Source organism: Ananas comosus, linkage group 12 (assembly GCF_001540865.1).
Source record: "Ananas comosus cultivar F153 linkage group 12, ASM154086v1, whole genome shotgun sequence".
In the NCBI taxonomy this organism is placed as follows: Eukaryota; Viridiplantae; Streptophyta; class Magnoliopsida; order Poales; family Bromeliaceae; genus Ananas; species Ananas comosus.
The window spans coordinates 4421014-4444881 of NC_033632.1; the positions used below are offsets into that span (position 1 = coordinate 4421014).

At 32.8% G+C, this 23868-nt stretch overlaps 3 protein-coding genes and 1 pseudogene across 7 annotated transcripts; all 4 read left to right on the plus strand.

Moving 5' to 3' along the window:
• LOC109718847 (probable small nuclear ribonucleoprotein G) lies at window positions 3736–6380 on the plus strand. The gene is made up of 4 exons (XM_020245291.1): window positions 3736–3894; window positions 4052–4074; window positions 5395–5516; window positions 5993–6380. Exons 1-4 carry the CDS (start codon window positions 3860–3862, stop codon window positions 6053–6055), a joined length of 243 nt encoding a protein of 80 aa, XP_020100880.1. The 5' UTR covers window positions 3736–3859; the 3' UTR covers window positions 6056–6380.
• Window positions 7812–8556, plus strand: LOC109718492 (annotated as a pseudogene).
• Window positions 10585–10968, plus strand: LOC109718493 (photosystem II reaction center X protein-like). The gene has a single exon (XM_020244745.1). It carries the CDS (start codon window positions 10585–10587, stop codon window positions 10804–10806), a length of 222 nt encoding a protein of 73 aa, XP_020100334.1. The 3' UTR covers window positions 10807–10968.
• LOC109718841 (GPI mannosyltransferase 2) lies at window positions 16529–22966 on the plus strand. 5 transcript variants are annotated; one of them, XM_020245283.1, is made up of 9 exons: window positions 16531–16971; window positions 18331–18436; window positions 19159–19251; window positions 19340–19398; window positions 19488–19535; window positions 20228–20399; window positions 20998–21242; window positions 21566–21750; window positions 22446–22966. In XM_020245283.1, exons 1-9 carry the CDS (start codon window positions 16575–16577, stop codon window positions 22611–22613), a joined length of 1473 nt encoding a protein of 490 aa, XP_020100872.1. In that variant the 5' UTR covers window positions 16531–16574; the 3' UTR covers window positions 22614–22966. The 5 variants fall into 5 exon arrangements, with proteins under 5 accessions (XP_020100873.1, XP_020100872.1, XP_020100870.1 ...); XM_020245284.1 differs by having other exon boundaries at window positions 16529–16971; window positions 19340–19535; window positions 20221–20399; window positions 21582–21750; window positions 22446–22580; XM_020245281.1 differs by having other exon boundaries at window positions 19340–19535; window positions 20221–20399; window positions 21569–21750.

The following is a 23868-nucleotide window of genomic DNA, read 5'->3' on the forward strand; positions in this document are numbered from 1 at the left end:
ATTACTGATCAGCGCCAATGATCCGATAGCTTTCTCTCTCTCTAAAAACACCGGGCAATTTTTTTTCCTTTCCATTGGTGGCCGTCGGATGGGCTATATGGCGTCCATCCACATAGTCCCCAAACTAATTAGTTTGGGACAATGCCCATAAAAATTTTGTCCCGTATATAGTGTCTTGGTAAGATCACACATTTATTGTTCTCAAACGGTGAGATGGTGAAGCATACGATCCTTTGGATTTCAAATTTTAATAATTTATTATAATTTTTTATTCGAATTTTTTTAATTATTGCAATCAAGTTTCAAATCCAATTTAGTTCGTCAAATACTAGGGAGTGTTTGGTTTGCTTCTTTTTCACCCTAGAATCGAAATCGAAATGGATAAATCCGTTTGTGGGTGTTTAGTACGCGGGAGTTCCATTCCGATTCCGATTCCCGAGTGGAATGGGAATCCCCCGATCACCTCTTTTTTCAACCCGGCCTAGGAGGCCGGATTGAAAGTTGAATCCGGACGGAATGGATATTTATTCGGATTAAATTTATTTTTTCAACTTTTTTAATTAAAATATGAGTTAAAATTTTAAAATTAAATATATAATTTTAAATTTTAATTTAAACTTAAATTAAAAATTAAAATTTAATCAAGTATTTCGAATCTAACTTATGAATTTGAATTTAAATTAAATTTTAATTTATATAAAATGTTATTCAAATTTTATTTCAAACTTAAATTAAATTTATGTATTCAAATTAAAATTTAAATTGTAATTTTAAATTTGAATTTGAATAAATCAAAATTTAGTTTCATATTTTAAATTATCCACTCAACTTCAAAGTTTAATTTTTTTAAAAAAAGTAGATTTAAAATTTTAACATTATTTCAAAATTTTAATGTAAATTTTTAATATTTAATTTTTAATTTGAATTTAAATTAATATATTATAAAGATAATGTTAGTATATTAATTTGATTACATTTTTTATATCCACCTGAACCAAACACCGACAATGGGAATGATTTATTTCGATTCCGATTCAGGTGATGAACCAAACAGAATTAGGTAATGAGTCATTCCGATTCCGATTCCGGCTTATTTTGATTCCGATTCCGATTTCGATTCCGACTTCGAACCAAACGCGCCCCTAATGTATTGCTAATGTAATATATATATATATATAGAATTGGGCTCCTATACTTTTAAAAGTACCAAGTTATTGGTGCTTATAGATTTTTAGCCATTGGATTAAGAGATATACGGTTAGGATGATGTGGGCCCCCTAAGGTTGAGTAGGTGGTTGGTTGAATAGTATAATCTAATTGTTGAAAATAATTCGAGAAGTAGATCTAACGGTAAAAAACTTACAAGCACCAAGTACATGGTGCTTTTACAAGCACCATAGCTGCCCTATATAAATATATATATATATATATAAGCATCTTAATTATTATTATTATTATTATTATTATGATGTTATCTTATTAATTATAATACTCTTTTATTGTGCAGCTCTAGATACCAAGCACGCACTTTTTGTCTTTTTTAATGAATAAAATTGATTCTATGCTGTCCACATAATAGGTGTCACGCCAGAGGATCATCTAAATATTTTACGTGAACATAATAAACTATCTATTGATAGTACATAGGGATAATTACTTATATATTCTTTAAAATTTTTGAAGTATGTTATGTATATTTTTCTTTTTTGGGTTTCAAATATAATTTTAATATATTTTTTTGTTATTCAAAAATAATTCTGTTGTTAGTACTCGTTAAATTATTTCGAATTAAACTCAGATTAAAACTCTTGATATTGAGGCCCATTTGACACTATTAGATAAAATAAAGTTGAGACAAAAGTATATAGAGATATGTTTCTGCGTTCTCCAGTTGGATCGCAAAAAAAATATTGTAACCTGCGATATGTATGTACGAAAAAAAAAAAGAATATTTTTTCTTCATACTTTCTCACTACACGTAACGTAATCTTCCTGTAATTCTAAACGGAGCTTAAAAATTTCTATCAAAGTTAAAAAAAAATAAAAATAACTCTTTTATCCTTAACTTACATATTTTCTTAATAGATATTATCCTTTTTTATAGGATAATTGTTTATATACCTTGAAAAGTTTCAAACTTTTTGATTAAGCCTGTTTAGAAAGCTAATATGGAAAATATCTTTCTAACTTTCTTACTACACATAACGTAATTTTTCTATAATTTTAAACAGAGCCTAAAAATTTCTATCAAAGTTAAAAAAAAATAAAAATAACTCTTTTATCCTTAACTTACATATTTTCTTAATAGATATTATCCTTTTTTATAGGATAATTGTTTATATACCTTGAAAAGTTTCAAACTTTTTGACTAAGCCTGTTTAGAAGGCTAATATGGAAAATATCTTTCTAACTTTCAAATTCTTTCAAATAGGACAGTTGAGTTAGATTCTATTAGTAATTTTATATTTAACTATGAGTTATGAAATTATGATACCGCGATTATTTACAACTGTGTGTTTTTTTTTTTTTTCTGAGAGATAGGTAGTACGCTACCCGCTTCGTTTATTTTATTTAAAAATAAATTTAGCTGGAAATGTGAATCAACTAGGATGCGAACTTGGATCTCGGGTATCAACTACCAAATTCTTTGCCATTTGCTCTAGGAACGGTCAGTTATTTACAACTATGTTGAATTATTTATTTAGCCACAGTAATTTTTTTTTAGTTAAGATTGTACTTTTATAAAAGAAGGTGAGCATTAGAATACAATCATTGGATCATAAATAAGAAAAATATTTGACATTTTAAGAGCAAATATAAAATAGTGGGTGAGAGTAGAAGAGTATATTTAAATGATAAAATTGTAATTTTATAAAAATAATAAATTTTTCTAACAGTTTACTAACCGAATCTAATTTAAAAAGGTATATATGAAAGAACTTAAAATTGTATTAGCCTTTTAAGTGGAGCAGGTAAAAAAGTTTGAAACTTTTTAAGAATATATATAAGCAATTGCTTCTGGTATTTAAATCCAATAAACTAATTATTGTGTTCAAGTAAAACACTCTGTGCTTTTAAAATTCAGAAGAATATGGTAAACCGTTTACAGTGTTTATGCAAAATTTTGTGTTCATCTTAAAATGGTGTAACCCATAGGATTATTTCTACAAATCAAATTTTTTTGGAGTCAATTATGAAATAAAATGTTTTAAGGGGCCAAATGCAAAAAGATCCCAAAAATTTGTCCTGCGTTCGGATATGTATCAATTGCGGATCACTCCAAAACCGACTTTACCCGCCCTGCTTGTGTTTTTTTTTTTTGGGGTAAACTTCATATACCATTTCGGTAGTTTTGCACTTTCTCACTTTAATATTCTGTGGTTTAAAGTGTATTAAGTTAGTGTCATACAGTTTCATTTTTATTTTTTCGTCAGTTTCTCCGTTAATATTTTGTTAAATTATATATAAAAAACTTTAGATACCCCACAGATTTATCGAATATTTATTTTAGTACACTTTAGTTTTAACTTTGTCACTAATTTATCGAAAAAAATTAGTGGAATCGGTAATAAAAAGATAAAAATAAAAACATAGAGTGCTAAATTGATACACTTTAAACTATAGGGTACTAAAACGAGAAAGTGTGAAACCACCGGGTGGTATTTGAAGTTTTCCCATTTTAAAATTTTGAAGGGTACTTATGAAATTGGAACTACTTGGAAGGGTACCGAAGAAATTTGCCCTTTCTTTAATTCTTTTTCGTCGTCTTCTAGGGTTTCTATTCCTCTTTGAGGAGGAGGGAGAAGAAGCGTGCGATCTCTCGATTCCCATTTCTCCCAAAAATTCTCTCATCGCCGATATGAGCAGATCCGGCCAGCCTCCCGATCTCAAGAAGTGAGCTGTTTTTTTTTTTTTTTCCTCAATTTTTTCTGCCTAAATCATCCATTTTGGTGCTTCATACTTCGTTTTTTTATATTTTTTTGGTGTTGCGTTTCTTGTTTTTTATCTTTATTTTTCACTGATTTTTTTGTATGGTGTATTGGTGTTACAGGTACATGGATAAGAAGCTTCAAAGTAAGTGATTCCATTAACTTCTATTAATTTTTTTAATAAGTTTTTATAGCTAAATAATTGTTAAATTTCTCTAGCTATTAGCAGTTAATTAATCTAATATTATCGGCTACAGAGTCGATTAAACTATTAAATGTGATGAATTATCAATCAATTTGGTAAAATCCCCAATTTTATTTTGCTAAAATCACTCAAATTTTGCAAACTTCGAAAGTTGATTATATACTATTGTTACTGTCCTTGGACTGCGGAGTTACTACTTTAATTACACATTCTTTTTTTTTAAACTGGAGCTGTGCAAGATAATGAGAAATGCAAAACAACGTGGAAATATGTAGATATGTAAAGAATATGAGGTTAAAAATACGCAGATATGTAGATTATTAATCTTATTGCCTGTGTCTGTGCAAACTAATCTTTTATTTTTGAAACAGAATGTTTGCTTTTGTTCTTTTATTAAACAAAATCAGTAATTGATCCTGAACAAGTCGATGGGAAAAACAATGTAGTAACTGTGAAAAAACTGACCACGAAAACTCCATCACAAATCAGATTTGATTGTTCTCTTTTGTGTTACCTTAGATGTTTAAGATTGCGCATTTATTTTTGCATTCTAATAGATAAATCTATGCTGTGACGGTGCCGTCTATTTTTAGCTAGACCATCTTTAGTCTTAACTTCTTCGGAATGGCTAAAATCTCATTTTTGTTTCCCTCATTACTAACCTGACACCGAATTAAGTGGTGTTGTTGAGACATTCGAGACATATACGGTCCTAAGGCCGCCTTTAGCAGGTGGAAGAAGCTAGCTTTCTCTATTTTGCCCTTCTGTGTTCCCTAACTCACAACACGTCTAACCTATGATGCAAGACAACTTGTTTTAATTTGCCGTATTTTTGTTGGGTAGGTATTTGATTTTGATCCTCGCCCCGTAAGTGTCAGGTACTCTGTAGAAGTATCTAACATAACTATTATAACATTTCAGAAAAAAATTCTTGATTTAAGGGGGATATGGGAGGGATATTTGAGGTATACAGAGAGTTGTGGACATGGGACGGCGTTTTTGGGGTTTAATTTAGTTAGAATCATCCTTAAGCAGCCGGTTACGGGAGCCTTATAAAATGCGGACACAAAATGGTTAGTTGGTTAATTGTATATGAGTTGTTTTCTTTTCTTTTGGCAATTTACTCTAATGCTTATGGTAGCTGCTAAGTATTCGATAACTGGAACAATTTGTTGCTTAGGTCACTCTTACGTAATATAATGTCTCATCCATTTAAAACTTATGCTAACATGATTCTGACGAACCCAACCATTACTACAGTCAAGCTGAATGCGAACCGGGTCGTCATCGGCTCCCTTCGCGGGTTTGACCAATTTATGAACTTGGTGGTCGACAACACTGTAGAAGTCAACGGCAATGAGAAGAACGATATCGGGATAGTGGTAGGTTCATTTTGTGACTAAATCTGTTTCATTGCATTATCGTTTCTTTCCTATTTATCATAATGCAAATCATGCTGTTTTCATTCTACAAATGCTTGGGAGAAATTCCCACTCTTCCTTTGAAATCTTTCGTGATTAGCGGTTATAATGTTCTTCGAGTAATTTGCATCAGGGGTCCTCTTTTGTCCTCATGAATTCAGTTATTAACTGTTGTGTCCCTAAACTTTGTAATTCGCCGCAGTCATACCCTTTTCGATCGGAGTCCATATATAATCAACTTCTGGACATCTGATATGCTGGTTGCGTTGGCATTTTACACCCAATTCAACCAACAAATTTAGCGAAATGGATGACGCATGCAATTTCAGGGACCATATTGCAGCAATCGGAATGCCGGGGACTAAACTGCAGAATCCCCTACTGCTCTTTTCTAAAGATGATTTGATGATTTTAATGAACTAAAAAATGTTTCACAGGTTATCAGGGGAAACAGTGTGGTCATGATTGAAGCTCTCGAGCCGATCGCAAGATCGCAATAGCTGTTCGAATTCGATTTATGATCACCGCGGTGGAACTGCACGACAGGGGCGATCGGAGAGGCATGTCTCTCTACTAATCTACTCTTTTATGAATCTAATAGATTTGATCTCTTTAATCTTTTTGGCGAATGAAAAATTCGGTCACCGTAAAGTATTAATCCGTGTTAAGAAGGTATCTTGATGTCTTTGTCTTTGTAGTATTTCTCTAACTAGCTTGGTTAGTAAATTTCTGGTAAGAATGTTGTGATGAAATGGTTGGTTTTAGTGTATTTATTATGAAAAATTCTATAACAATTAGGAAAACAAAATTGTGAACATCTTTTAATCCATTGTATTTTTTTTTTTGTTTTACTAGATTAGATCTAGAATGATCAATATATATCAATATATAGTTTTTTTCTTAAAAAAGTTGATCTAGATTTAGCAAAATAGTTAGCTCAGATCGAAACTCCTATATATTAATTTTTTTTTTATTTAACAAAGAGGGTGGTAACTCTACAAATTGTTTTCGGACTATGTGGACTTAGAAATATATATATTTCAAAATTTGGCCTCTAGTGTAACAAGCATTCACAAACTCGGCGTAATTTCGAGTTTGGAAACGTAACGAGCCCATAAATCGAAAAAAAAAAATGAAACAAAAAAATTAAGGCCTGTTTGGTGTCATATTCATTTTATATCTTGTAAATAAAATATTTATATAAAAAGGTGTAAAAACGAAGTGGTTGTTTAGAGCCCTTGTGTTTATTTGGTAATAAAAAAATAAAAATTTTTAAAAAAATTTATATCTAAATTTTTTTAAAAAATTGGCATTTAGGTTTTGTTGGAAACCAACTACAATAAATAATCTTTCTTTTTCTGATGGAACATTAAATTGTATAGAATTAATGGTTTAAAAAGAATTAAAAAAAAATTTAATAACGATGCTCAACGTGACATGAGTTTGAAATCAATTATATTGTAGTGTGTGAATAAAAAGGTGTCAAATCATGAGTAATATAATAATTATATATTAAAGTAATACTTAAAAATTATATTTTTATATAATTAAATAATAGTTAATTAAATACTATTATAGTTTGTTTAAAAGAAGTGTGATTGCACAAAAAAAGAAAAAAATTCTAGCCCTCTTTTCCTGGTGGTCTTTTATGTTACAGTTGCTCACTTGCATCACATTATTTATATTTTAAATTAATTTAAATTTCTCCTCTTAAATAAAAGTATATAATTTTTTAAAAAAATATTATAATAAAATAGATAAACTTTAAAGGCATTATTTGTTTAGTTGCGGACATAGATTATAAGGGTAAACTTTCTTAATTACCTCTTTTAAAAGGCTAATACTAAAAATATTTTTTTAGAGTTAGATTATGTTAGTTAACTGTTAAGAATAATTATTATCTCTGTGAAATTATTATTTAGTCTTTTCAAATATATCCTTCTATTCTCACTAATTTTTCTTATATGCCTTTCATATATACCGTCACCCATTTTTCTTATTTGCCCCCAAGTCAAGAACAAAAGAGGTATATTTTGACTTTTTTTTATTCTGATAAAAATTTAATTCGGATCTTATCACAACCAGAGAATATTTTTAAATAATAAAAAAATATATCAAAAATATATTCGAAATAAAAAATAAAAATATATCAAATATTCAGTTGTTTTGAAAGGTATATAAATAATTATCCATAGGTTAGTTATACAATGCAACTGTAATTTTTTTTTTTCCCCTCTTATCCGTGTAGATAAAAATATGGATAACCTTATCATCACCCACCACAAATCACAACGCTCCACGTCACCCCCCGAGCGCTCCGACGTGGCACTTCCTCGCCCCTCAACTCTCCAACTCCCGACCCTTTCCCCGACCTTAATCCCACATTCCTATTCTCTCATACACCACCCAACTCCAAATCCCCTCAAATCCCTCTCTCTCTCTCTCTCTCTCTCTCTCTCTCTACATCGCAGCAACAACAATGGCCTCGCATCGGCGCTCTTCATCGCCGCCTCCGCCGCCACGAAGCGGCTCTCCGGCGCCGGCGCCGGCGTCCTCCTCCGACCGGCGCGGCCGATCCCGCGCGGGCGGCGCGGGGGCGGGTGGCGGCGAGGGCGTCGGCGGCGGAGAAGGAGGGAGGGAGTGGGCGGCGGGTGGGATGGTGGCGGCGGCGGCGGCGGCGGCGCTGGTGATACCGGAGGTGGCGGAGGCGGCGCAGCCGGGGATATCGCCGTCGCTGAAGAACTTCCTGCTGAGCATCGTGGCCGGCGGCGTCGTGCTCGGCGTGCTGGTGGGCGCCGTCGTCGCCGTCGCCAACTTCGACCCCGTCAAGCGGACCTAGACCTCCTGATCTCATGCACCGACTCGTCATCACCACCACCACCACCACTCCGCTCCCCCTCTCCTCTCTCCCCCTCCTCTCAAATTGTTCGGATTCGATGTGTAATTTGTGTAAGCTAGTTTGGACCCTTTTGTAAAATGCTGTTTCATTGTTTCATCTTCACGCGCCTCCTTGCACTCACCACAACAAATAAAATAACTAAAATAAAATAAAATAAAATAAAGAAGTTAATTTTTTATATAAGTCCCTGCAAATATAGTTAACGACAAATTTATTTCTATAAAGTTCAACTTTCATATATTTTTCTAACAAAAATTCTAATGTTTTCAATACATTTCTGCCGCTAGAATCCATTTGAAAATTTTAGTTAATCATAGGTTAAATACTTAATTCTAGTTTTTTTTTTATATTTTTATCTTTTAATATTATACTGTTATGACTTTTGGAGGGATATATTTGTGATGACAAAATTAAAAATATAAATAGTTCTCTGACGATTATCTAAAGGTAACAAACCATAGGAATATATTTGAAAATATCATGACAGTTGAACCAATTTTGCAGGAACCAATTTTGCAGGAACAACATATGAAAGTTGAACTTTGTAGAGATATATTTGTCATTCATTATATTTATAGTGACCTGTATGAAATTAATCCAAAAAAATTATTGCACAAAATTTTTAATTTTAATTTATTCGGCGAATTATTAATCCTATTCTAAGACCCAAAATTGGTTTGCTAATCTCTAGGGTGAAAAATATTTTATTTTCCCGGATAATATTTTTTTAAAAAAATAAAATTACTAAAAGCCCAAAAGAAAATTATTTTATTTTTTAAGTTAATATATGTATATACTTTTTTTTATGTAAGAGTTATTATTGTTGAGTTAGGGGGTCTACAAAAATATATTTTTTTGAATCCACTAATAGTCGAAAGAAAAAAAAATTCTTTAAATTGTCTTGACATGCGGGATCTAATACCTACATGGTGATGGCAATAGATTCTGACGTCTTAAATGAATATTTTAAGGAATCTTTTTGCACAATTTTTGTTTTTTTTTTTTTTTTGTTTTTTGCCTGAAAGTTGGCCTGCATAAGGAACCAACTTACTAACAGTAGTAACTCACAGTCACAGTAATAACTTTTTAATGAGAACCAGTCCACTATTCCATTAGATAAAGTAAAATTCATCTGACGAATCAGCCTTAATACCAAATGTAAATAATTTAACACGCGGCACAAAATACTTACTCTTCCACTCCCGGCATTTGTTACTATAGCTCTTGATCCTTATATTTTAATTCTGACTATTAGGGTGCCACAGCGTGGCTTTTGAAATAGCTTTTAGTTGAATATTTCATTAAATATACTGTAATGCGTAAATATTTCGCTTATTTTCGTACAGAAACTATAAGTTTGTTTAAAAGGAGAGAATAGGTTGGGTTATGATTTTTGCATTTCCAAAAAAAAAAAAAAAAAAAAAAATTGAGAGAAATATATCTCTATGGTCTTGTTTGGATATATGTATATTTTATTTAATATACTTCTTCACCTTATTCAAAAGAGTATATATAGTATTTAATAAAGAAGGCGTATAGACATCTTGAATGGATATTATATTCTGCATTCAAGATATTTTTTTGGAATCAGATAAATCATATAACGCGAATATTTTTAAGTAGTAAAAATCAAACTCCTAAGTTTTAATTATATAAGAATAGTTTCCGACAAAATAGCTTATTATTGCATATATACATTTTCACTTCGACCCCTCGTGGGCCAATAATGTTTTAGAGGGGATCTCAGCATTAACGTGTGAAACACACAAGCATCCCTTAAGGTACTTCTCATTTCTATCAAAAATTTTTCTTTACATAATAAAAAAAAACTTCAAAGATCATTCCCGTAGTTTCACATTTTCTTACTTTAACATCATATGATTTAAAGTGTATCAATTTAGTGCCATGTGGTTTTATTTTTATATTTTTATTATCGATTTCACTAATTTTTTTTGTTAAATAAAGTAAATATTCGATAAATCTAGATGGAGTATCTGAAATTTTTTGTACATAATTTAACAAAATATTAACGAAAAAAATGACGAAAAGATAAAAATGAAACCAGTAGATACTAACTCGATACACTTTAAACCATAGGGTACTAAAGTGAAAAAGTACGAAACCACAGTAATGGTATTTGAAGTTTACCCNAGGGAGTGGGCGGCGGGGATGGTGGCGGCGGCGGCGGCGGCGGCGCTGGTGATACCGGAGGTGGCGGAGGCGGCGCAGCCGGGGATATCGCCGTCGCTGAAGAACTTCCTGCTGAGCATCGTGGCCGGCGGCGTCGTGCTCGGCGTGCTGGTCGGCGCCGTCATCGCCGTCGCCAACTTCGACCCCGTCAAGCGGACCTAGACCTCCTGATCTCATGCACCGACTCGTCATCACCACCACCACCACTCCGCTCCCCCTCTCCTCTCTCCTCCTCCTCCTCTCAAATTGTTCGGATTCGATGTGTAATTTGTGTAAGCTATTTTGGACCCTTTTGTAAAATGCTGTTTCATTGTTTCATCTTCACGCGCCTCCTTGCACTCACCACAACCAATAAAATAACTAAAATAAAATAAAATAAAATAAAATAAAGAAGTTAATTTTTTATATAAGTCCTTGTAAATATAGTTAATGACAAATTTATTTCTATAAAGTTTAACTTTCATATATTGTTCTAACAAAAATTCTGATGTTTTCAATATGTTTCTGCCGCTAGAATCCGTTTGAAAATTTTAGTTCGTCATAGGTTAAATATTTAATTCTAGTTATTTTTTTATATTTTTATCTTTTAATATTATACTGTTATGACTTTTGGAGGGATATATATGTGATGACAAAATTAAAAATATAAATAGTTCTCTAACAATTATCTAAAGGTAACAAACCATAGGAATATATTTGAAAATATTATGAAAGTTGAACCAATTTTGCAGGAACTAATTTTGCAGGAACAACATATGAAAGTTGAAACTTTGTAGGGATATATTTGCCATTCACTATATTTATAGTGACCTGTATGAAATTAATCCAAAAAAATTATTGCACAAAATTTTTAATTTTAATTTATTCGGCAAATTATTAATCCTATTCTAAGACCCAAAATTGGTTTGCTAATCTCTAGGGTGAAAAATATTTTTTTTTCCTGGATAATATTTTTTTAAAAAAATAAAATTACTAAATGCCCAAAAGAAAATTATTTTATTTTTTAAGTTAATATATGTATATACTTTTTTTATGTAAGAGTTATTATTGTTGAGTTAGGGGGTCTATAAAAATATATTTTTTTGAATCCACTAATAGTTGAAAGAAAAAAAAATTCTTTAAATTGTCTTGACATGTGGGACCTAATACCTACATGGTGATGGCAATAGATGCTGACGTCTTAAATGAATATTTTAAGGAATCTTTTTGCACAATTTTTTTTTTTTTTTTTTTTTGCCTGAAAGTTGGCATGCATAAGGAACCAACTTACTAACAGTAGTAACTCACAGTCACAGTAATAACTTTTTAATGAGAACCAGTCCACTATTCCATTAGATAAAGTAAAATTCATCTGACGAATCAGCCTTGATACCAAATGTAAATAATTTAACCCACGGCACAAAATACTTACTCTCCCACTCCCGGCAAATATTACTAAAGTTCTTGATCCTTATATTTTAATTCTGACTATTAGGGCGCCACAGCGTGGCTTTCGAAATAGCTTTTGGTTGAATATTTTATTAAATATACTGTAATGCGTAAATATTTCGCTTATTTTCATACAGAAACTATAAGTTTGTTTAAAAGGAGAGAATAGGTTGGGTTACGATTTTTTGCATTTCCACAAAAAAAAAAAAAAAAAAATTTTTGAGAGAAACATATCTCTATGGTCTTGTTTGGATATATGTATATTTTATTTAATATACTTCTTCACCTTATTCAAAAGAGTATATATAGTATTTAATAAAGAAGCGTATAGACATCTTGAATGGATACTATATTCCGTATTCAAGATATTTTTTCGGAATAAGATAAATCATATAACGCGAATATTTTTAAGTAGTAAAAACCAAACTCCTAAGTTTTAATTATACAAGAATAGTTTCCGACAAAATAGCTTATTATTGCATATATACATTTTCACTTCAACCCCTCATGGGCCAATAATGTTTTAGAGGGGATCTCAGCATTAACGTGTGAAACACACAAGCATCCCTTAAGATACTTCTCATTTCTATCAAAAAATTTTCTTTACATAATAAAAAAAAGCTTCAAATATCATCCCCGTAATTTCACACTTTTTTACTTTAGCATCATGTGATTTAAAGTGTATCAATTTAGTGCCATGTGGTTTTATTTTTATATTTTTATTATAGATTCCACTAATTTTTTTCGTTAAATAAAGTAAATATTCGATAAATCTAGATGGAGTATCTGAAATTTTTTGTATATAATTTAACAAAATATTAACGAAAAAAGTGACAAAAAGATAAAAATGAAACTGGTAGACACTAACTTGATACACTTTAAACCATAGGGTACTAAAGTGAGAAAGTGCGAAACCACAGAGATGGTATTTGAAGTTTACCCTATAATAAAATTTATAGAGATACTTTATTTCTGCAAATCTAAATCCTATGTAACATCTAATATACTCTTTAAAACTTTAAAACTATTTAATATATGTCCGATTGATCAAAATATCCTGGCTATATATTTTTAAAAAATTTCTTCAAATATGTCCCTAAAAACTTGGGATTTTATAGAAGGATAAATTAAAAAATATTGAATAGTAGTGGGGGGTATATAAGCAAAAGCCTCAGTATTATTTGTATGTTGACAACAAATAGAACATATAACCATCATATTTAAAAAATAAAAAGCTTTTATTCAACTCTTACATTCTTATGATGTCAACTTTTCCGCATTGAACTCAAAATAATAGAGAGATATTGAATAAGATTAATCTCTCTTTTATTGTACAACAAAACTATATTTTAGTTGCAAAGTTTTGCGCAATTCTAGCAATTATAGTTGCAGACGCACGCGTAGTCGGTCGCACCGGCATTGGGGACGCAGATTCCGTTTCCGTTCTTCTGCTGATAGCACTGCTGCTTGCAGGACGCAAGGACGCAGCCACTTCTGCTCAGCACCACCGAGCATATTGCCGCCTCCGTTACTGGCACTGTCGTTGCAACTACAATTCATATGGTTGCATATACAAATTAGCGAAGTGAAAAAAAAAGAAAAAACAACACTAAAATGCTCTTTATCGCGAGATAAACCATGTTTTCCATAAAAACCCTTCAATATAAAGAAAAATTTATCATGCATTTTATCAATTATAAATAATACAGTAATTGCACTCATAAAAGGTTGATACTGATAAAACTTAATACTTTTCATCTAGTCGATTATTTAAGAAAGTTTTTTTTTCATTGAAATTAAGTGCTAAAACTATATTAATTTTTCATTCACAGTCTCCAATGATTTAGGTAATTCTAGTTAGCTAAGTTAAAAATAATGGTAAATGTAATGAATATCATAATTTAACAAACTAAAAACACTCAGATAAAAAAAAATAGAAAGTGTCAAAAAAAATAAATAAAAAAAAAAACTTAAGAGCCCTATTTCAAATTACTCAATATTGGAGGGGGATCTCAATGCATTTATTTATACCTAAAAGATGAGAAACACATACTCTAAAATAAAAAAGCAAGAGTTATTAGAATTACTTGAGGCAAAAACAATGAGCACCAATAAAAAGCAGGAGGAGAAGGAGAGCTTGGCCATGTTCTTCTTTTAAGAGGAATAATTTCTCTTTTATTCCAAGTTTTATTTTCTTTTGTTTGTTTTTTTTTTTGTAGAATAAAAGTTGCAAAGGTCATTATTTATAGTTGAATTGTGCATGCATCCAAAAAAAATAAAAAAATTGAGTGATTAATGATGCATATCAATGTTTAGTAACTATTAATTTACTGTATATGCTTGGATATAGTGTTGTTCATGCACGATTCCTTGGTGCAGTGTCTTTGGGCTATTAGAGGGTTATATATTTGGCTATTTACATTGTTCTCAAATTTTAATTTATTATTTGGTTTTAATATTAGTTTTTTAAAAGAATTAAACCGCGATTGGAGAGACGAAAACTTGGAACGTGAGGGGTGCAATTGAGTTGGGGTTGGGTTTGAGTCGGATTATTTTAGGTCTCGATCACTTTAGATTTCAGATTTTTTTTTTTTTAGAGAAAGGCAGCATACCCACTTCGTTTATTTCTTTTTAAAAATAAATTTAACTAAAAATGTGAGTCAATTAGAATTCGAACCTGGGATCTCGGATACCAATTAGGTTTCATATTATTTTGTTTCCGATTTCGACTTGCTTGCGTTGGAATCATATTGCATTTAGAATTCAATGCTCTGGCGTAGATCAAAATATTTAAGCTATAACTTTGATGATTTGCTTCTTCTTTTTTTTTTTAATGATAGTTTGATTCAACCGAAAAAAAAAAAGGAAAAACTTCAAAAACCCCGCATGTGGTTTCGCACTTTTTCACTTTAGTACCCTATGGTTTAAAGTGTATCAAGTTAGTACCCTGTGATTTCGCACTTTCTCACTTTAGTACCATATGGTTTAAAGTGTTACCAAATTAGTACCCTGTGATTTTGCACTTTCTCACTTTAGTACCATGTGGTTTAAAGTATATCAAATTAGTACCCTGTGATTTCGCACTTTCTCACTTTAATACTCTGTAGTTTAAAGTGTATCAAGTTAGTACTCTGTGATTTCATTTTTGGATCAAGTTAGTATCATGTGGTTTGATTTTTTTTTTATTATCCATTTCGGAATTTTTTTTCGTTAAATCAGTGACAAACATAAAACTAAAGGGTACTAAAATGAATATTCGATAAACCTAGGTAATGTATCTAAAGCATGGTACTAACTTAATACACTTTAAACCACAGGGTGCTAAAGTGAGAAAGTGCGAAACCACGGGATACTAACTAAATACACTTTAAACCACAGGGTACTAAAGTGAAAAAGTGCGAAACCACGGGATACTAACTTGAACACTTTAAACCATAGGGTACTAATATGAGAAAGTGTGAAATCACGGGATAGGTATTTGAAGTTTTCCCAAATAAAAAATCAATCCTTTTCTTTTTTTGGTGAATATTTTTTTGTCTGCATTATAAATAATTTATAAATACAATATAGTTTGAGAGATGCCTAATTAATAATGCATTATGGTTATATTTTTTTTGTTTGATTGGATACGATATAAAGTGCTATAATTATAAATAATTTTTTTTGTTGTACGCACTTAACAATTATGTAGGAGAAATTTTTTTTTAAAAAAATTAAAAGTTGACTAGGTAGGTTAGCTTATGTTAAGTCTAAAATTACTGTTTTTAACCGTTTCAATTGGAACTGCAGTTAATTTGAACAATTGAGTCTTTTTATACAGTTCCGATTGAGCGATAAAATTTAAATATATTAAATCAAACACTATATATATATAGAGAACTAGGCTGGTGTACTATTGGTGCTAAGTTGTTCAATAATGCGGCTTCCAAATCGATGATCGGCTACGTTAGACTTGATCTATACTATTGAAAGTATTTGAAAACTAAATTTTATGATTTTTCGATATCATTTGACTAGTGATCAAAATGTTTCAAAATTGACAATTCCAATGGTCGATGTGATGCGTTTATAATGTAACAGTGTAAAACAATTCAAATCTGATAAAATTTTTACAAAAAATTATTTTCACTATTTAGAGTAAGATCAGTATCTCTTATCTTAAGTTCAAATTTGTTTTATAATTTTTTATAATAATTTTTATTTTCAATCCTTCATTTTTAGTCAAATATATTATATAGTTACATATAGGCACAACAAAATTGTCTTTTTGTGTGTGTATTGAACATCATTGGTACATCAAATTTGAAACTCAGGGGTTGTACTAGAAAATCATACACCCCGGGTTGTACCGAATGGACGTTACACTAGATAGTAAATACTATATACAAACCGGGTTCGGTTCGGGTCCGTTTCGGGTACAACTCGAACCGCTTATCCGAACCCAAACCCTCCTCTCTCCTCTCTCTCTCTCGCTCGATCGCTCTCTCGATCGAGCTTCAACAATGGCGAAGGCGAAGGCGAAGGCGAAGGGATCTACGGCGCACGTGCTCCGCGTCGCCCTCTTCTCGCGGGTCATCCTTCTAACCCTAATCGCCCTGTGGCGCCTCCTCTTCTCCCCCTACGACACCTCCGCCTCGCTAAACCCTAACTGCCTCTCCTCCTCCTCCTCCCCCTCCGCCACCGCCGCCGGCGGCGGCGGCGGCGGTGGAGAGGGGGATGGGAGCCGATCTTCTCCGCCGGATGCGTTGGCGCTGCCGAGCGCGGCGGCGGCGATCGGATCCAGCGTCGTGTGGGACGGCGTCTACTTCGTCCGGATCGCCGAGTGCGGCTACGAGTACGAGCAGAGCTTCGCCTTCCTCCCCCTCCTCCCCGTCGCCATTTCCCTCCTCTCGAGATCCGGTGAGTTCTCTCTTTCTCTTTTTTTGGTAAAATGTACCAGGATCCCCTCAACTGAGCCCTTACACACTCTCAACCGTGGATTCTTTCGATTTAACTTATTTTCATGGACTAAATTGGGAAATTTTTAAATTTAATGGTGAATTTTTTGAACTTAACTCTTTAGAATATCTTGTCCAGCTGATGGAACTATGGATTTTGTTTAGTGTTAATGGTTAATAATAAAATCATAGGAGCCATTACTATTAACAAAATCTTGGTTTAATTTAGGAAATGTATCAAAATAATTGAGAATTCAAGGAGTGTCAATAAAAAAGAACAAAAAAAAGAAAAATGTTGAGGGACCTATTCCAAATTGGCCCATAGTTGAGGGAATCTACTTAAGTTTAAATCCTTATCTTGCAGTTGATAATGACCCTCTTTTTTTTTAATTGATACCCTCTCCTGTTTTTTAAAATTTAACTTATTTTAGTTGTTTAAATTTGAATTTTGTCAAATTTGATAGCTTTATTTGCTACTTGTGGCTAACGATTGCAGTTTTATTTGCTGAAAAGTGACTGACAATGATAAATTGAATGCTATCAGTGTTGGATTTAGGAAATCTCCAATTCATTGAACTAAAATCATTCAGATAAAAGATTAGAAGTTTAGAGGGTTTCACAAAAAAAAAATAAAGCCTAGACGGTCTCCATACATTTTTCACCTTGATGATAATGTCCTTGTGAATTTCTTATTTCAATGTTATCTAGCTAAATGATTGTTGTACCTTTTCAAAGTTACCTTTCCAGAATAATTTGATGGGGAAACTAAGTATGAAAGGTTTAGGATTGTTAGTATTGTGATGGTGGCGTGATGGATCGGTGTGAGAGGTAGCGCACAGAGGTTGTGGAGGCAAAATGACCTAGAAGATTCAAGCGCCGTTCGGTTGTAACAATGACAATCTCAACCTGAGTTGCACAGTGACAATATCGCAGTTCAGTATAGAAAATATAGAGAATTCCCAAAATGTTACAAATTGACGATCCTTGAAAGGTATATATAAAGAAAAGTAGGATGGTTGTTGAAGAACTAATGGACCGATGCTAGGCAAGAATGGATAGGATCTTAAAATTATGAGGACTATTATGATAATTCTGCTGATATGCACCTCAAATTATATATATGTAATTATCCTTACAGCTTTGTACTGATATATGTGTAATTTCCTTGCATATACGCTCCTTGCAAGTTAAAATATGACCCCTGTATGCTCGAAAGTAGATTTGGAAGGCTAAATGCAGAAAAATCCCTCTCCCTTTTCTTTTTCTATTTCTTTGTCTGATCTCCCCCAGCAAATCCTTACTTTGGATCCAATGCTTGCAGTTTTTGCCCCATTAATTCCATTAATCGGGTATAGAGCAGTATTGGCTTTGTCGGGCTATGTGCTGAATAATGCTGCTTTTGTATTTGCCGCTGTATATTTCTACAGGTAATATATGGAAGTTTGAAGTGTTTTTATTACTAATATTACTATTTGTTACTAATGTTTGCAAATTTAGTTTTCCTATGAGGCATTTTACAATTATATTTTAGAAGTGAATCTTATGGTTATTGTTAATATTGATAGTAAAAAAAATTGTTATTTTCAGTAAATGTGCTTCATCGGTATGAATTTCGTCATTGCTTGCTAACGAGGACTGCTTAAAAACGATCAGCAAGTAATGTTTGTACAGGTCGTAATTGTATTTGGGTTAGTTGCAAATTTAGTCCCTGAAGTTTGACTGGTGTTCTTTTATAATTTCAATTGCAACAATTTAGCCCCTAAAGTTTGACTAGGATTTCAATTTCATCCTTCAATGTTTCAATTGTAACAGCGTTATCTGTAAAGATTGGCTTGCATTTCAATATTGTTCTCAAGAGTTTCAATTTCAACAAAGCAAAGTCTCAAGGGTTTCTTACCAGGCACTCTTTGTGGACTATTGACCATCCAAAAGGCTTAATCTTTATGTTCAAGGACTTGGCTGCTGTAACTGAAACTATGAGGATGCAGTTATGATCGATCAAATTTTGAGGACCAAATTTGCCATTAACCTGAGTGTTTTCTACTTTTAATAGATCTACTTGGTTTTTTATCTTGTTCTAAGTTTTGTTTGTATTGTTCTATATTCAGTTCTTAAAATGAGTAAACTTTTTCACCTATGGTTATTGCAGGCTATCTTTGTTGATTCTAAAGGATGAAGCAACTGCCTTAAGAGCATCTATTCTATTCAGCTTCAATCCAGCTTCTGTGTTCTACTCATCAATGTGGTATTCTCATTCTTCTTATTCTTACTCCTGGTTAACCAAATTCCATTGTGGAATATGAGTGATAAAGGGAGGACATTTTTGGCAGATATTCGGAGAGTCTATATGCCTTATTCTCACTTGGAGGGCTGTTCTACTTATTCTCTGGTGCTAAAACTGTAGCCATGATCCTGCTTGCTCTCTCTGGCTCGGCTAGGTCGAATGGAGCGCTAAATGCTGGTTATTTCTGTTTTCAGGCCATGCTACAAGCTTATGGTGCAATTTATCAGAAAAGGAAGCCGATAGTAAGATTCTATATTTTGGCGCTTTTACATATATGTAACCATCCAAAATCATCTTTTTACATATATACCCCTGCTAATATCTGAATTTTCACATAATCCCCTTTAAAGTGCAGTTGCTTCCCAGAATTCCTTTGTCTTAAGTGGGGGAATCATCCAATTCATGGGTGGAAAGATGGTCTTGCATTAGAAAAATGTTTTTGAAATAAGGCCTCTTTTAAGAACAAGGGAATATATGTTGGTATATGAATTTATTCAGATTTCACATGATACCCCCGTAACAAGGAATAAAATGGTAGGATAAATTCATCCAGATTTTGCATGTATACTCTGGAAAATTGAATTTTCATATAAGCCCTTGAAAGTCCAGGCTCTTATGAAACCCCTATCGTAAGTTGTTCATCCAATACAAAGGCAGAATTTAGCTTTGTATTAGAAACAATTTTTCATAAAAGGACAGTTTTCAGAGTACGAGAGTACTAATATAAGGTGTTATTCTTGTAGAAGGCATACATTATATTCAGATTTTGCCTGGATTCTTGGGTGTATATGTGGATATATTGTTTAATTAAATCAATAAAATAACATTCCTGTTCTTATTTTTTGAACTGTCTGTTGCATTAATGAGAAAAAAGAATATCAATGTATTTGTTGTTACAGCATTTGATCGTAATTAGTTTGAATGAAGTTGGCAGTACAGGCTATTGCTGCTGGAGTTGTGCAGTCTCTCTTCGTATTTGTTCCGTTTCTCGCTTTCCAAGCATATGGTTATCTAAACATCTGCTTGATTGGAAATTCCTATGAACCAAGGCCGTGGTGCAAAGCAAAAATCCCTCTTTTGTATGGCTTTATTCAAAGTCATTACTGGTACTTGTACTTTTCAAAATCACCTGTAATCTTTCTTAATTTGCTAACCTTGCTTTTCTTGTAAAGTGTGTTTCCTAACAGAACAATAGAAAAACAAATAATTTCAAACACCTTGTTGGGCTAATATTATCACAAAGTTTTCTGAAATCTGTTTATTTGGACTGCCTAATTTCGAAAACCAAAGCTTGTGTGCAATCTAATTTTTTAGAATAAAATTTCAAAAGCAGTCCTTGAAGTTTGACCGAGATTTCAATCGCATTCTCATAGTTTCAATTGTGAGATCTCTGAAAATTATCCTATGTAATGATCATGTCCTTCCTCTAGTCTACCATGACATCATAACACTTTATTTAAATTGACTTATAATGACAAATAGGAAACTTGAGGTAGGTCAACTTTAGGGGTGAAAATTGAAATTGAAGTCAGATTTCATGGTTAGAATTGAAAAACCTGAGGATAAAATTGGAACCAGGGCCGTAATACAGGTAGATTTAATATGTTTAGATAAACCCCTTTTGTTTAGAATGCTTGCTGTTTGCTTTTCATTGCTATGCATTATTATTTTTTCATCATTCATTTTCATTTTTTGTTTTGTCAGGGGGGTGGGTTTCTTGAGATATTTTCAAGCCAAGCAGCTGCCCAACTTTCTTCTTGCTTCTCCTATACTTTCTCTAGCAGTTTGCTCGATTGTTCATTATGTATCTATTCTATATCGAAAATTTCCATTATCATCTATGCATAAAGAAATTATATATGCCGCTGAGATGAAGTCAATGGGAACAAATGAAGGCTCAGATGATATGTGGATTTCAAATAGCAAGCTTTCATCTAAAAGTACTCGAGGTATCACCTTATCAGCTTTCTACAGATGTCCTGTTGTGTTGCTACAAAGAAGCTACCTTCGTTCTGCTACGCTTCTTGAGTCTGTTCAATTATAAAAAAAAACTCTCTTCCTGCACTTTTCATGTATGCTATAGAAAAGATTAGCAAACAATATATTTCCCTGCAGAATTATTTATTTACATATACACCGAACTTCTCTCAATATAAAACGAACTTTCCCCCATGAATTCGATGACTTGTCAACTAGATGCTTTTTACAAATCTATTTCTTGTCAAGAGATTGCATGTTGGAGCAATTTTGAAGCCTGATAACATTTTAACAGCAGATCATATGGTTAGACAGAGGAAGCAGGAAGGAAGAAATGGGGCTCAATCTTCGCAAGATAAAAAGTCAATGGGCCGAACTCTCCCCGATGGAATGCAGGGAGAGAGCTCTATCATGGTTCTTCCCTTCATTTTGCATCTTGCGTTCATGACATTCACGGCATTTTTCGTGATGCATGTGCAGGTCAGAGTTTTTCCATTTTGTCTTTTTCTTTGGCTTTTGATTTTGAGGTCATTCCAACGTTACAGACTTCTTCAAAACGGTCTAAAATTTATGCAAGTTGATTATTCACTTCGCATTGCTGATTGTAACAAATGTATGATATTATGGTAGTAGATACGTGTAGCGGAAGGCTGCTTGGCTTCATCTTATTTCTACTAAAACAAATTAATGCAAGATTAGCATCGCAGGATAATGATTTTATAACTGAGGAGATAATTCGGAGTTTGAGTTAGAATGCTTTCAAAAGCACTGGAGATCGCTAATTGCATTCTTTTGTATGATGGATGTGCTATGATATATCTGGTGTCGATGCCATCCACATAATGCGCATCAAGTGTAGCATTAGTTTATATTAGTTGCTTGTTTGGATCTTGACGCTCATCCAGCATGCATAAAAGATCGAAGACTTGCCAACAAATTCTTAACTCATGCACAGCATCGTTGATTGCTTGTGCCATCCGCATTCTATTAGCTCTCCTATTTTCAGTTATTTGCAACCCTTTTAACTCAAAATACGTAAGAGGGATTTCAATTGTTATCCGAAGTCCATAACCCAATTCAATTTGGATGATGGAACTGAATCCTGCGCTTTCTGTGATCCAATTTTTCTTCAAAGATCGGCTCACTAATAACGAGAGTTTTTTTCCCCCGCGCAGGTTGCAACACGATTCCTCTCGGTGAGCCCGCCGATATACTGGTTTGCTTCGTATGTATTGGCTTCTCCGAGTAGTTATAAAAAGTGGGGTTATTTAATCTGCGTTTACTTTGTTACTTACATTCTCCTCGGCAGCTTGCTCTTCTCCAACTTCTATCCTTTCACATGAGAAGCTTGAATGAAGCCTTATAATCCCCGATTTTGCTTCATTCTTCGTTTTCTCTCTCTTTTGCCTTGTTGTAAAATTTAGGTTAGAAAAGGTGCTCGGAGATGATTCTACTTTTGCTTTTGATAGTAATACACTTAAGAAATAGCCAGATCTATTATGTATGTTGGTATGTGAGTTCTTTTATTTTGTTTATTGAGATGAATATTTGTAAGATCACTCACTCATGTAGTTAGCTTGTTATTCTCTTGCTTGCAACTATTGAAGACTCGAGATCAAAAGCCTTGTTCTGATTATGCGACGAAAATTTGTTTGGGGAAAGCTAATGGAATAGATGTGATAGAGCAATTGCTACCTATTGGATTTTGTATGTTTACTTACTTGCTCCTGCTACATATTGCTGGTGCTAACTATTATTTTAAAAGTTTAAAATTTTGCGCTGATAAAAAGAAACAACCAATTTACTAATGAACATATATTCACCATTTTTGGTTCTTGACTGTAACTTTGGTTCAATTTGCCTCTCGCAACGCCACCAAACTCAAAATAGCTTGGATTATGAACTTACCAATAAACCAATACACAAAAAGGTGGATTTATGAACCTGCAAACGTGTTCTGTAAACTCTTTTGTTATTTGGCACAAGATATGTTAGGATGAGTAACAAAAAAAATAAAAAAATAATAATAATAAAAAAAAAAAACGTAATATGAAAACCCAATTCGTCTTGAGTTGATATTTTTCTACCAAACTAAAACGTGGAATAGCGCTTCTACTGAAGCTAAAGAAGTGGGTTCTTTTTTCGCATTTAGCCCCCTCATATTTTTTCTTTTTTTTTCTTGTTAAATAGCTCCCAGTAAAATTACACGATCCTATCCTCATCACGCAAGCAGCATGGTAATAAGACAAGTTAAACACAATAACATATTTAAACACGATAAATGAATTATTATATTCTCTGACTTGTTCCACACACTACTAAGGCAAAGAGAGCGCGATAATTCATTTACAAAATTTAAACACAGTAGCATTTAGGTCAAAATTCTATATGGCACAAAAAAAATAATTTATTTCTACAAATATAAATTAAACAATGCTACTCATACACTCCCAAAAAGAATGTATAATATACACCCCACTAATTCTAGGGCGGAAACTTTTTTACTAGCCGCATTGCTGTTACTAGTGAAGGCCACCCCATTGTAAACTTGGGGGTGGACCGTAAATGTACACCATTTTGAGATATACGAGTAAGCAT